The sequence below is a fragment of the Vulpes vulpes genome, chromosome 5 (assembly GCF_048418805.1).
Source record: "Vulpes vulpes isolate BD-2025 chromosome 5, VulVul3, whole genome shotgun sequence".
Lineage (NCBI taxonomy): Eukaryota > Metazoa > Chordata > Mammalia > Carnivora > Canidae > Vulpes > Vulpes vulpes.
In genome coordinates this window covers 106,022,142-106,037,116 of record NC_132784.1, presented here as the reverse complement: position 1 = coordinate 106,037,116, position 14,975 = coordinate 106,022,142, and the positions used below count along the sequence as shown (strand labels likewise).

General features: G+C 40.4%; 1 protein-coding gene across 1 annotated transcript in view; it reads left to right on the top strand.

Moving 5' to 3' along the window:
- Positions 1–2,066: 2,066 nt before the first annotated feature.
- Positions 2,067–14,975, top strand: part of SLC30A10 (solute carrier family 30 member 10) — a 41,057-nt gene continuing 28,148 nt past the window's right edge. The window contains exon 1 of the mRNA XM_072759554.1: positions 2,067–2,515. Within this exon, the coding sequence (XP_072615655.1) occupies positions 2,068–2,515 (448 nt within the window). The 5' untranslated portion in view covers position 2,067. The remainder of the gene's footprint in view (positions 2,516–14,975) is intronic.

Genomic DNA, 14,975 nt, shown 5'->3' with positions numbered 1-14,975 from the left:
TTCTTCTGCTCTCCCATTTCAGAACCTCCCATGATCTTCCCCACTCCAGCCACTGCCTCTCAGACCTCATACCCTGTTTCTCTCCCTTAGTCACTCATCTCTAACCAGACTGTTTCTTTGGTGCTCCTGGGATTTCTTATGCTCACTGCTTCCTCTGCCCAGAAAGAACTTCTTATAGGCATCTCCACGGCTCAGTTTCTTACCTCCTTCAGATCTGTACTCAGGAACATGTCAGTCAATTCTTCCCTGGTCACATTATTTAAAATAACCTCCCATCCCCGCCACATGTCAGCACTTACCCCTCTTCTCTGCTTCATTTGTGTCCATAATTCTTATCACCATCTTAAATTCAATAATTTCATGATTAATTTGTTAGTTCTTTCCCCACCCCCACTAGAATGTAAGCTTCATGAGGGCAGAGACTTTTCTCTGTTTTATTGACTGCTATCTATCTCCCCAGAGTCTAGGACCATGTCTGACATGTAGGAACTTAGTATTTGTTGCATGAATGGATGAGCAGGAGAGTCTTAGTGCAGTGATTGTCACATCTGGTTGTGTTAGAAATCTCACTGTTAGAACATCAGCAGAATTGGAGATGATTTCTGAGATGTGAGGAAATTATTAGGGCTGCATCGAAGTTGTCAGGGTTTAGGCAAAGTCAGTATATTAGCCAGGGTTTCTCCAGATGAATTAAACCAATAGGATATTTATATAAATAGATTTATTGTCAGGAATTGGCTCATGCGATTACAGAGTCTGAGAAGTCCCAAGATCTGCAAGGTGAGTCAGCAAACCCAAGAACCAGGGGAGTCAATGGCATCATTCTAGTCCAAAAGACGACAGGCTGGTGACCCAGAAAGAGTTGGTGTTTCTGTTTAAACCTGAAGGAAGGAGAAAGCCAGTACTCTGGCTTGAAGGCAGTCACCAGAAAGAATTCTCTCTTACTCGCAGAAGGGCCAACCATTTTGTTCTGTTCAGGCCTCCAAGTAGATGGATGAGTATTATCCACATCAGGAAAGGCAATCTGCTGTATTCAGTCTATCAATTAAAATACCAGTCCCATCCAAAACACCCTCACAGAAGCACTCACAATGATGTTTGACCAAATGCCTTGAGCACCTGAGGGCCCAGTCAAATAAACACATAAAAAAAAAAATCATAGATTTTAAATTCAGAAAAGAAAAGATTGGGTATAGTAATTTCAGTCTGTATTTGTGCAAACGATTGACTGTAAGCAATCTACTCAAAACAATAGAGGCCGCTACTGTTTTAGATATTCCAGACCTGGTAAATCTTTATGGTTTACAAGCGACAGATGATAAGATTAAAAACAAAAAAAATTGCTTGCATCAGCTAAATCAAATTATTATAATTTGGCTTTCTTCCTGAAACTGAGGTTATGTCTTGAGCTCCTTTAGTTTAAAGGTGTTTTATCTTTTCTGAACATGAGGAGTGATTTTCTTGTCTTCTTTATGGAGAATGAAAGTAGGGTGCTTGTTTATTCCAGATCAACAGACAAGGCAGTAGAAGAATCACCTCGCTTCATCTTTGGCTTTTATTTATTGTAGCTCTGATCTGTGGATTAGTGAACCCTAGAAATGTTCCCTGTTCCATGCACTTAACAGAATTCAAAATATTTACCCACCGGGTAGACAAGACATGGTTGTTCATGTCAAATGGCTTGTCTCGCCACAGTAGTTATTGCACACACCAACACTGGAAAGTCCAAAGCCATGGATGAGCTTCTGCATGATTCAAAGACACAGAGGTCCTTGGCTTTTATAATGAAACACACAGTCAACAAAAGAAACCCCTCAAGTCTGCATCCGAAGCCAGTGTCTTCAATTTCCCTAAGTCCCAATCACGTGACATCTCTTGCTTAATTGCCCTTTAAACTGTTTTATGATTTTATAGCAGCCTATAAAAGGTGATTTCCAAATATGACAAGTGCTGAAAGGCTGAAGGGGAGAGTTATCCAGGAGTCATAATAACTAAATCTGTAGCCTGCTCCCCTAACAACTCAGCCTTCCCAGGAGAGGGCAAGGAACTGCCCGAGAGCCGGGCGCCATGGGGCGATACTCGGGAAGAAGCTTCCGACTGATTCTCATGTGCATCGTGAGCATCCTGCTCTTCGTGATGGAGCTAGTGATCGCCAACATAGGCAACTCCCTCTCCTTGGCCTCCGATGCTTTCGCCGTCCTCTCCCACTTTCTGTCTATGATCATAGCTTTGTTTGGTGTGAGGGTCAGCAGTATAAAACAGCACAGAAAGAACACTTTTGGCTTCCTCCGGGCGGACGTGGTGGGAGCATTTGGCAACTCCATTTTTGCTGTGGCTCTGATGTTCAGCATCCTGGTGGAAGCTGTCAAAAGGTATATTAATCCCCAGAAGACGGAGAAGCCCCTGCTGATTCTCAGTGCTGGAATTATCGGGCTGTTATTCAATATCCTCAACTATGTCATCTTGGACTGCTGCTACTGCACGGCACACATGCCCCAGGGGGACACTGAAACAGGTAAATAGTACTTAGATGTTGTAGCAGATTTGGTGGCCCTCTTGGCCATGACTTTTCAAAAGATCTTTCTCAAAGGAATGGCCTCCAGTCTAAAGTTCCTTGTGAGCTGGGTGACATCAGGCTGCTTTCATCTTGGGTTGGGGGGGGTTGTCTTTAATTTTTAGTTGCAACGGCTGAAAAGCATTCAGAGAAGCAGAGAGGGAGGAAAGGTATTGAGCAGGGTCATGAAGGAACAATTTGAAAGGAAGTGGATGTGGGATTGAAAACACTCTCATTTAATTAGTGGGCAGGTGTGACAGGGTGGTGTTTGAATTTAAAAATAATATTTTCGTGTTCCCGTAAAATATGTTAAAAAATACTGGACTACCTAATGAGCTGATATCAAGCAAAGTGTCAAACAAGTGGCTAGGCTGATAAACTCTTAGGAATATATACTGGGAGAATTTACATAAAATAGAGAAAAAATAAAGGAAATGATCTAGTGAACTCTGTCCTTTTTAAGATGGAAATATTTGTACTTAGTTATTGTATGCATCCATCCTATTTGAGAAAAAGGAAAACTATTTACATGCAAACCTTTAGAAGGGACTTAAGAATGGGTACTGAACTTACTGAGTCATCTGTCAAAAGATGGAGTTAAATCTTGGAAGAGAACAATAAATCTAAAGTGATAAATTCAGAAGATTAAATTATTAGATGGAAACTTGTTTCTTTATTGCCACAATATGAATTAAATATATATATAAAGCTTCTTGCAGGAGAGAGAAATTTTCAGCCCCATAGCATGAACAGACCAGGTTCAAATCATGGCTCTACCACAGGGCAGCAGTGGTGTCAGCTCATCTCACCTGTCTGCCCACAGACAATACGGAGATAGTAAGAACTAAATGGGATCCTAAGTGTTCAAGCACTTAATAGGCACTTGGTAGAGAGTAACTTTTGTTTTCTTAAAAAATCACAATGTAAGCCTTTGAATTACATATATACATATTATATATAATATTTATTAGTAACCCAGTACCATTGAATTTTAACTGCTCATCTGGATTTTAAGAATTTTCAAGATTTTCCTTTGTTTAAAAAAATTGTATTTATTTATTTATTTTTAAAGATTGTATTTATTTATTTATGAAAGACACAGAGAAGGAGAGGCAGTGACACAGGCAGAGGGAGAAGCAGGCTCCATGCAGGGAGCACGATGTGGGACCAAATCCCAGGACCCCAGGATCACACCCTGTGCCAAAGGTGGCACTAAACCACTGAGGCACCCAGGCTGCCCAAAAAAATTGTATTTATTTATTCATGGGAGACAGAGAGAGAGAGAGAGAAGCAGAGACATAGGCAGAGGGAGAAGCAGTCTCCTTCTGGGGAGCCTGATGCGGGACTTGAGCCCCAGGATCACGCCCTGAGCTGAAGGCAGACGCCCAACCACTGAGCCACCCAGGTGCCCCCCAAGATTTTCCTTATTTGATGCTGATCAGTTTTCTCTCACTAGTAGGGGTGTTATACAACTAAACCTGGGGAGCCTTAGCATCTACATTTGCATTTTTCATTGTATTTCTCCTGTCTTTGCTAGTGTAAATTGTGTCAGCTGGGTCCAGTTCTTTACCCAATCTCTGTCTAAATTTTCCTACTTGTGGATTGTATGTTATGAGAGCAGCTATAGGATGTATTAACTAGAAAAGGGAACAAACAAGAAACTAGAACATGTATCTTTATTCAATCTAATGAATTGATTAAAGTATTTTTAAAAGACAGTAATGAATTAATTTGATATTCTTAGCCTTGTTTCTATCACTCATCATGTAGAAATTATTACTTGAAATTCCAGATTATAAAATTCACATATGTGATATAAGACAAAAATCCATTTCTTATTGCTAAGTATAATTTTAAGGCAAAGAGGCAAATTTCAAACAAATGGTTAGTATTGGCAGTGGAAGTGTTGCCATCACTAAACTTACCATTGTGTTTCAGACATATGACATACACCTGCATATAGCAAAAGCAATTTAGACAGAGGGTTTGACTCTTGAACCAATGTGAAAATTGGTAGACAAGAGTAGTTTTATTTTTATAATATTTTTTTTTATTTATTTATGATAGGCACACAGTGAGAGAGAGAGAGGCAGAGACATAGGCAGAGGGAGAAGCAGGCTCCATGCCCCGGGAGCCTGACGTGGGATTCGATCCTGAGTCTCCAGGATCGCGCCCTGGGCCAAAGGCAGGCGCCAAACCGCTGCGCCACCCAGGGATCCCAGTTTTATTTTTATAAAGTGAATTATTATCAGATATGTCTTAGTTCAGTTCTTGTTTGGGAAATGGTGCTTTCCAGTGTCTATGTTCATGCTAAGATGACAAAAAGAGGCTTAAGACAAATATTTCACCCTGACTGTATCAGTTTCTATTGCCTTGATTCCAGAATATCTGTCTTCTTTTAAAGGGTTGGATGCTATATAGTATGCTACTTTAAAAAAAAAAGATTTTATTTATTTGAGAGAGAAATAGCATGAAAAAGAGAGAGAGCACAAGCAGGATGAGGGGCAGAGGGAGAAGCAGTTTCCCCACTGAGCAGGGAGCTCAATGCAGGACTCGATTCCAGGACCCTGGGGTCATGACCTGAGCTGAAGGCAGATCCTTAACCAATGGAGCGACCCAGGTGCCCAATATGCTACTTTAAATAACCAAGCATAGTGTTAGTTGTACACGTTCAGCTAATGTTTTAAGATCTATGTTCTTCACTTTATTTTTTGGTGAATCTGGGATTGTATTATCATGTTAGAAATTTCAGAATGTTTAAACCCACCAAATAATTTTAGGATATCTACTTAGCTTCTTTACGTTATGTCTTGAGTTAGGTATTTAGCACTTTTACTATAACATACATTTTGATATCTTCCCCATCACTGAAATAAGTTTAAAGTAAGCTTTTGAATAAATCTCATTCACAGACATTAACCCAATTTTCATTGTCTTCCGTTTCAAGAAGGAATGTGATTCACTCATATGTATGAATTTATAGCAGGAGGTATACAATACGAAAGAAAAATGACTCTTGACTTCCGAAGATTTGACCTAATGGATAATTACTACATCCTAATTTAGTAGGATATAGAATTTCTGCATGTCTAAAACCCTAACTTGCAGCTCTGTGGTACCTCATGGTTTAGTGATCAAAATCAGAATAACCCATCACTGCTTCTGTGGAATCTGTGGCCGGAGAGAATGTCTACATAGCAAATCTTTTATCTCTCTTGATTCTGTGGATCTTTAACTCCTTCTGCTTTATCTGTCTGATGTGGGAATTGATGCCAGTTACATCTGATGTTTGATATCATAGCAAAGTAACAATAAGACCACTGACTTTAAATATCAACAGAATAGACTGTCTATGCAGCTAAGGCTTAAAAACCTTGCTGGGGTTCATGGAGTAAGAGAAGTTGGAGAATCAGACAGGTGGAGCCAGAAATTAAACAAACAGAATAGAACAAAACAAAAAACCCTGGAAGAAAGGAATTCTTCTTTGTACAGAAGATTCAGCTGAGATGAAGGAATCTGGAAGCCATGGGTCAATCCCAGCTGGCCTGAGTTCATCCCTGACATGCTAAGTGATTGGGGAAGCAGGTATTTTGGGCTAAAATAAAAGGCAAAATGAAAAAAGTAAAAATCACAAGTGTGAAAGAAAAAACAAGAGGGAAAGTCTGAAATTTGGATGGCTACATGTGTTTGGGGAAAAAGTAAGGGGTTAAAACAACATGTAGATTTGGCCCAGGAGATGCTATGATACCAAACATTCTCTTTCTCTAGATTTAGGGACTAAATGTGCTTTTTTTTTTTTTTTTTCAAACATTTTTTCCTACTCCTTGCTTACTTGATTTTCCTTGACTTTCACATTATCTTTTATGTTCATATTTTATTTGTTTTTCTTTTTCTTTCTCTCTCTCTTTATTTTTTTTAAGATTTTATTTATTCATGAGAGACACAGAGAGAGAGAGGCAGAGACATAGGCAGAGGGAGAAGCAGGCTCCCTGCAGGAAGCCCAACCCAGGATCAGGACCTGAGTCTAAGGCAGATACTCAACTGCTGAGCCACCCAGGCGTCCCAGCTTTTGTTTTTCAAGATTGAATTTTCTTTAAAATATAACGAATAGAATTCTCTATGCCCTAGTTCTATACTTGAACACATAGATTACCTTTATATACATTGGCTTTTATTTCAAACCAGAGACAATTTTGTACGGCTCTGTCTGGGATAGATTAGGCTTGCTGTTTCTATAATTGATAATTAACATGTTTATAGCTGAAATATCTGCTTATTATTTTTATTCTGTTTCTTACAAAATGGCTTTCCTTTGAATTTACTTGATTTGGTTTAGTTTTGAGTCCAAATAGTGTTCATTTCTCTCTCTCTCTCTCTTTCTCTCCACCCCCCTTCCCATCCTCCCTGTGCCTATCCCTCTCCTTCTTACCACCTTCCTGGCATTATGTTCCCCCAACCAAATCACTAGAGGCAGTGACAGCACAGTAATCAACAAAATTCATGGTTGCAGGAGGTTGCTCTCACCAGCTCCTGGTTTAGACTCAGTACTAGTTAGGACTCACTACTACAGCCCGATGGGAGCCTTTCATGTGCACAGTCTGGTAAACCCTGAAAGCAAATCTGGTTTCTTTCCATGCAGAGCAAATTGGATCCAGGGACAAGCCAAGTGAGCACGGCTCTGAGAGCCTTAGGAGGGGCAAGACGGCATCCGCTTCCTGCCTCCTGGTAGTAAATACCAGGCAGTCAACACGAGGTCAGAATTCGCACCATCAAGTGCAGCTTTTCAAACTGCAAAGGGGAAAGAGTCCTGGGCAGGAGTTCCCCGACTTCTCTGTCTCGTTCAGAGGCAGGATTGGAACGATTGGGAGAGTGCAATAATTATTACATAATTTTAAGAATCACGCTGAATTCCCAGAAGCAGTTACTTTGCCATTTGTCCGTATCTGACACCATTGTTTTCCAAGCCCCGTCTTGGGTTTAGAACAATTACCTTCCACGTGAGGGGCTCAGTGATAAGGACACACCTGTCACAGCTCATGGTACATGTCCCACGGTGGATGTTCCACATATTATCTTCTATCTTTTTCCGTCTGTTCTCTATAGCTTGGTGAATCGCTCCCTTCTCTGGTTGCCCAGTGACAGGGCTCTGGGTCAGTTCTAGGAAGTCAGTAAGAAAGATTAACCGAAGATTGAAAAATAGGAGCTATTTCACCTTCATGAAGTCAAATTCAACTGAAGAACAACAACAAAAAAAGAGGATAAACCAGCTCGTTGTTCTCAGCCATTTTCTTCTAAGACACAGAGGCTGCTCTGACAGTGATCTGAGTTAAATTTTAATGAAAACCCAGTGTTTATTGACATCTGTGGGGTGTCAGGCACTTTCGAAGCGTACAGACAATACCCGCAGCACCATGTGGCATACATTTGGACAATTGTATGTTGAGTTTTTTTGGTTGTTTGTTGGGTTTTTTTTTAAAGATTTTATTTATTTATTCATGGGAAAGAGAGAGAGAGAGAGAGAGAGAGAGAGAGAGAGAGACGCAGAGACACAGGCAGAGGGAGGAGAAGCAGGCTCCATGCAGGAAGCCCGATGTGGGACTTGATCCTGGGTCTCCAGGATCACACCCTGGGCCGAAGGCAGGCACTTAACCCTGAACTACCCAGGCATCCCGACAATTGTATGTTTTATGAAAGAATTAGGATGTATTGCATTGAATTGGAGAATTATATGTATTATGAGAGAATATTTGCTATTCTCATTTACAGACAAGAAAACAGATTGAGAGTCAGATCCGGTCATGCAGGTAGTTCATGATAGAGTTACAAAGAAATGACAAGTTTGAGTCTAGGCCCTTAAAGACCCTATTCTGCTCCACCAAGAAAAGAAAAACAGTGAAAAACTGCTTGGCAATAATCACAAAATAGCATGTCAAAAAGTGCCAATTAATATACTATAAATTGAATCCCAATTCCAGTAGCTGAGTGGCCTCCAGAAAGTTGCTTGAACTTTCTAAACCTCAGTTTAGAAATGTAAAATGGGTAGTATCCATCTCATAAGGGGGTTGTGAGAGCGAAATTGTATTGTGTGTGTGAACTGCTCAGTGTTGGTGTTGGTGGTTGGTGGTGATTGTCCAGGGGCTGAAGGGGCAAGGAATGTATGAAATATTAGTAAGACCCCTCTGCAGACAAGTGCCTTGCTCTACTCCACAACCACGACTGGCGGCCCACCTTATCCCTGAACAACACTCATACTTGTTTGCTGTTAGTTATACATTTGATCAATAGAGATCCATCACTATTCCTGGAGAACCACACAAAACATCTTACTGATGACAGGTTGGTAGTGTCCTTAGTGGGGTGAACCAGAGGAGCATGGACCAGTCACCAGAAAATACATGTTCTGGTACTTCTTTCCTTATTCACTGGGTCTGACAACGGAGAAGATACTTAAGCACTTTGAGCCTCATCCCATGTATCATTACACCTACTTTAAAGAATCAATATGCTTTCCTTTTGATAAATAGTAATACCTTCACAATGCATGATATTTCAGAGGGTCCTTATAAATGTTATCTCCCTTGTCTGTCAGTGCTCCAGATAACACTTTGTAGAAGGGGATTGCTTATGTTTTTCAACTGTTAAAAATTATACATTTTAAACTCCAGTCCAGCTTTTATCAAGCTGATGTAGTGGTATTAACATCAGACCTTGTCACTCATTAAAGTAATGTCTCTCATAAAATAAAATGTGGCTCATATTTCCAAGTTGTAAATGAAGAAACCAAAGGCTTTTTTTAATAAAAAGATTTTACTGGTTTATTCATGAGAGACACAGAGACACAGGCAGAGGGAGAAGCAGGCTCCCCATGGGGAGCCTGATGCGGGACTTGATCCCAGGACCCCAGAATCACGACCTGAGCCAAAGGCAGATGCTCAACCACTGAGCCACCCAGGTGCTCTGGCACCAAAGGTTTTAAAGTTAAGCCAGAGTTGATGCTAGAACCAGGACTTTGCATTTCTGTATCTCTATCCTGCCACTAGGTGATTTGCCTTTTAAACATTTCCCTACAGTTCTGTCTAGTAAGTAGTGACATTCTCGTTTTTCTTTCCTGAGAGCCCTCATTTTTCCAAGAAGGTGGACTGAAAGTAAGCTTGTTATTTTGATTTTCTTTTGGCCAGATGCTTACAAGATGTAAACAATATATTTGTTATTTTTCTCTTCTAGGTCTTTTGAAAGAGACAATAATGGTCAATGTGATTTTTATAAGACATTTTTGATAACTGTCTCTGATGACTATGACATGCCATCATATTTTTTATAAGTGGCAATAAATCTAGTGACTCCATTTTCTTAGAAATATCTTCCAAAGTCCATGTCCTGATATTTATTGTCTACCTTTAAGAAGGTGTCTTGAGAGAATTTTGCGGGAAGTAATTTTCAATGAAATATGTCTGTGCTCTTGTTCTTTACCTGCTGATACGCTAAAAATTTATCAGCCCAATAGGCAATAGGACAAAGATGATCCTCAACTAAGGCCGATGAGAGCTCGAGGTTGGAGCAGCAGGGACATCAGGTTGAAGGAGATACTACTTGGTTGGGCCGCCTGTTTTCTGTAGAATTCTTTACCTGAAGAAACTGCCTTGGGATTTTTGCAGGACTAAATAGGATGGAACCACACCAGCTTTAAAGCTGGTGCCTAGGGCAACCCTGGTGGCTCAGGGATTTAAAGCCGCCTTCAGCCCAGGGTGTGATCCTGGAGACCTGGGATTGAGTTCCGCGTCGGGCTCCCTGCATGGAGCCTGCATGATATTGGGGCCAGTGAATAACTTCCACCTTGAGTGTAGAGCTAATTGAGGATTAAGGGATCACAGATAGATATTGCTCACTAGAAATTATATAGTGACATGAAATGGTAGCATCAAGGTATTTTAATCATTCCATGTCAGCAATATAAACATGCCCCCACTTTAAATGTGAACCCCCTCACAATATCAATATCAATATCCCTCTGCCTGTGTCTCTGCCTCTCTCGCTCTCTTTCTCTCTGTGTCTCTCATGAATAAATAAATAAAATCTTAAAAAAAATAAAGCTGGTCAATAGAGTCAATGGAGGACATTGTTGGGACATTATGGGGCCAGTGAATAACTTCCACCTTGAGTGTAGAGCTAAGTGAGGACTAAGGGATCACAGATAGACAGCAATAAAAAGAGTAGTCCAGTTCTTGATAAAAGCTGGCCTGGAGACTGTACCTTGAATGTCACAATGGGCTTCCTAATACTTAGCTCAGTGGTGAACATACCCTCCCTCTTACAAGCAGAGCTTAACAACTGGAGGTGCAGAGGTGGGCCCCCAAACCGAGACAGTGTACCTTCTCTGAGGGCAGGCAGTTGGGAGGGTAAAGCCCAGGAGGGGCTGAGCCAGGCTTCTTCCATTCCTTCAACTAAACCCACCAATGAAAGAAGACATTCCCACTCCAGGAGTGACTCCTTATCTGAATGTTGGAACGGGAGTGAAGGGGGTCAGACAACAGAGGCTGCCCTGGTGGACCTCTCATGGAAACATGAGACAAGAGGATCAGAGATCTTCCCTTTACCCTCTGCTGCTGTGTGTAGTCTTCACTCCTGGCTCTCCTTGAAGGACTAGATGAACAGTTATCAGGATGGTGTTGCCCACCTTCTCAAGGCTTGGGCTCCCAATACCAACCACTGTTTCCTCTGGGTATTCCCCTTGGAACCAGCACTTGGTAATTTTGATACCCCCTAATGACTGAAGTGGGTTAGAACAGCCAGTGTGTCAGTGAGATCACCTCTGAGGCTCCATGGGTGGTCAGGTGGTCAGTATTGCTCACTAGAAATTATATAGTGACATGAAATGGTAGCATCAAGGTATTTTAATCATTCCATGTCAGCAATATAAACATGCCCCCACTTTAAATGTGAACCCCGTCACAATATCAAATTATGAGAGAAAAACTAAAATTCAAAGTTAGATGTATGCATTACTATCCAGAATAATCAAAGGCTCTGACGATTAATTTAAAGGACAGACCAAAGGCATGTCAAAACGAAACCAAAAAAACCCCAAATCTTCTTCACTTTGAGCTCCGGCTCAGTTTCAGTGGAATCTCTGCCAGGTGGAGTCAGGGGTCCTCCCATTGTTTTAGCCTGAATTGTTTTCACTGGGATGGATGTCATTCTTTAGGACATCCAGGTTGGATAAGTTTGGCACCAAGACTTCCACATGCTCCACCTTTTATTTTATTTTATTTTATTTTATTTTATTTTATTTTATTTTATTTTATTTTATTTTTTATGCTCCACCTTTTAAAGATCTCTGTCTTTGCAGGGGCGCCTGGGAGGCTCAGTCCATTAAGCATCTGCCTTCGGTTCAGGTCATGATCTCAGGGTCCTGGGATTGAGCCCGGCATCAGGCTCCATGTTCAGCAGAGCATCTGCCTCTCCTTCTCCCTCTGGTCCTTTCTCTCCCTCTACTCATGCTTTCTCTTGCTCTCTCTCAAATAAATAAAAAAATCTTAGAAAAAAAAAAAAGGAGGGGGCGTGCCTGGGTGGCTCAGTCGGTTGGGTGTCTGGCTCCCCGTGGAGTGGGGAGTCTGTTCTCCTCTGCCCCTCCCCTGCATTCACACACACTCTCTCTTTCTCTAAAATAAATAAATAAATCTTAAAAAAAATTTGTCTTTGTCTTTCTTCAGTTTTGCTACATTTCCTTACATGAATTTCTTCTTATTTATCCCACCTGGGAATTGTTGTGCTTCCCAAATCTAAGCATTTATATCTTTCATAAATTCCAGATTTTCAGATACCATTTCTTCTAGTTTTGCCTCTCTCCTGTTCCTTCTATTTTCTCCTCCTGCAACACTAACTAGATAATATCAGATCTTCTCATTCTGTCCTTCATATTTTGTAAACTGTTTTTCATATTTTCCTCTTTATGTTGTTCTGTGTTCTACATAGCCTTGGTAGTTCTTCAGACATGCCTTCACCTTTTCAGAAACTGATACTGGCACGCTGTATGTGTGTAGTTCTGTGCCATTTTGCCATATGTGTCAATTTGTGTAATCACCATCAAAATCGAGATACAGAAATATTACATCAAAGCTATCCCTCTTGCCATGTTTTTATAGTCATACTCACTCTACGCCCTCAGAACCACTCATCTCTTTCCATCTTTAATATTATAAATTCAAAATGTTATGTAAAAATAGAATTATACATATGTGACCTTTAAAATTGGCTTTTTTTGTTTCTGTATAATGCCCTTAAGATCATTTAAGTTGTTGTGTGTGTATCAGTAGTTGGTTTCTTTGTATATGCTGAGTAGTATTCCATGATATGGATGTAGTCAGATTTTTAAAGCTATTCTACCAGTTGTATGTCTTTTAATTGTTATATTTATACCATCTATGTTAAATGCAATTATTGGAGGTTAGGGCTTAACCATTTCATTTTTATTTTCTGTTTGTTCCTTCTGTTTTTCATTTCTCTGTTTTCTTTTATCTGTCTTCCTTGAGCAGTTTTTAGAATTCAATTTTGATCTCTCTCTTTGAGTTTATCTCGGCACAGCTTTGTAAGTGGCCATTCTAATTAGTGCACTATACATACCTAATTTATCAGAGTGTACCAATACTGGTGTCAATATTTTGAGTGAGGTGTAGAAGCCTTACCTCCTTTTATGCCCCGTTATCTTCCCCCATTTACTTACTTATTTTTTTAGAAGGACTAGTAGAGGGAGAAGGAGAGAGAGAATATTAAGCAGGCTCTACACCCAGTGCAGAGTCAATGCAGGGCTCAATCTCAAGATGCTGAGATCATGACCTGAGCTAAAACCAAAAGTCGATGCTTAACTGACTGAGTCTCCCAGGCACCCTGTCTTCCCTTTTTTATAATTTTTATAGTCACACTCATCCCTGAGGCCTTGCTCATCCTTTTTTTTTAGGAGTAATTAGAATTTTAATCCATAACTTATTTTGAAAACATTCATTTTCTTTGCTTTTTAGCTTTTTTTTTTTGAGTTTTCAGCCTCCTCTTTTTGAAGTATTTTTTTTAAATATTTTATTTATTTATTCATGAGAGACACTGAGAGAGAGGCAGAGACAGGCAGAGAGAGAAGAGGCTCCCTTTGGGGAACTTGATGTGGGACTCGATACCAGGACCTGGGGATCACAACCTGAGCCAAATGCAGTTGCTGAACCACTGAGCCACCCAGGTGCCCATATTTTTTTTCTTTTTTTTTTTTCCATATTTATTTTTTCTTAATGATACTTTTCACATTTCTAGTGCAGCAAGTATTCACTGTCAGCCTCTCATCTGAGTGGTTGGTGACTTGCATTACTTTGTGAGCCATAGCATTCACACCAATGTCATCAAACTTTGATCCCATGTTTTCATCCAGCAGGTGGCCATACTCTGCAGCAAATGCCAAGAGACTGGAGTCCTAGTGACTTGTCCTTTGTTTTCTCAGTCTATTACTCATTCATTATAAAAGTTATAACTTAGGAACAGCCAAGTAGAAAAAATGTCCAGGGTAAGGTATGGGGGAAGGCATGCAGAGCTTCCATGCCCTCATTGGGTGAATCATTTTTCCAACACCAACCCAGAAGCTCCTATTCAACTTCTCCCTCCTTTCTTTCTATTATTCAGATAGGGTACTTTTTGTTATTCTGATAGGGTACTTTTTGTTACTCTATCTTCATGTTCCCTCATTTTTTCCTTTGTGTTTTCCACTCTGCTGTCAAGCTCATCCACTGATGCAGGTTTTTAAAGTTTTGGTTATTGTATTGTTCAGTTTTAAAATTTCCATTTAGTTCTTTATTTATTGAGACTCTCAACAAATTTTCTCATTTATTTCCAGTATATTTGTAATTGCTTGCTGAAGTGTTTTTATGATGACTACTTTAGAATCCTGTCAGCTGGGGTGTCTGAGTGGCTCAGTCAGTTGAGTGTCTGCCTTTGGCTCAGGTCATGATCTCAGGGTCCTGGGATCGAGCCCCACATGGGGGTCTCTGCTCAGCGGAGAGTCTGCTTCTCATTCTCCCTCTCCCTCTGGTCCTCCCTCTGTTTGTGTGCTCTTGTTCTCACCCTCTCTCTCAAACAAATAAATAAAATATTAAAAAAAAATTAAAAATCCCATCAGCTTATTCTAACATCTGTGTTATCCAAGCATTGGTATTATTTTTTTATTCAAGCAGAAATATCCCTGGCTTTTGGTATAATGAAATGTTTTTATTTGAGTCCTGGACATTTGGGGTAGTAGGAAACTGTGGATCTTGTTTTCATTTTCTGATTCAGAAGGCCTTCTCTGACACTGCTGGTGGAAGGAGTGCTGCTTATCATTATAAGATGGGAGTAGAAGTCCATGTTCCCACCTGGCCTCTGTTGACACCGGGCAGGTGTGAAAGTTCAG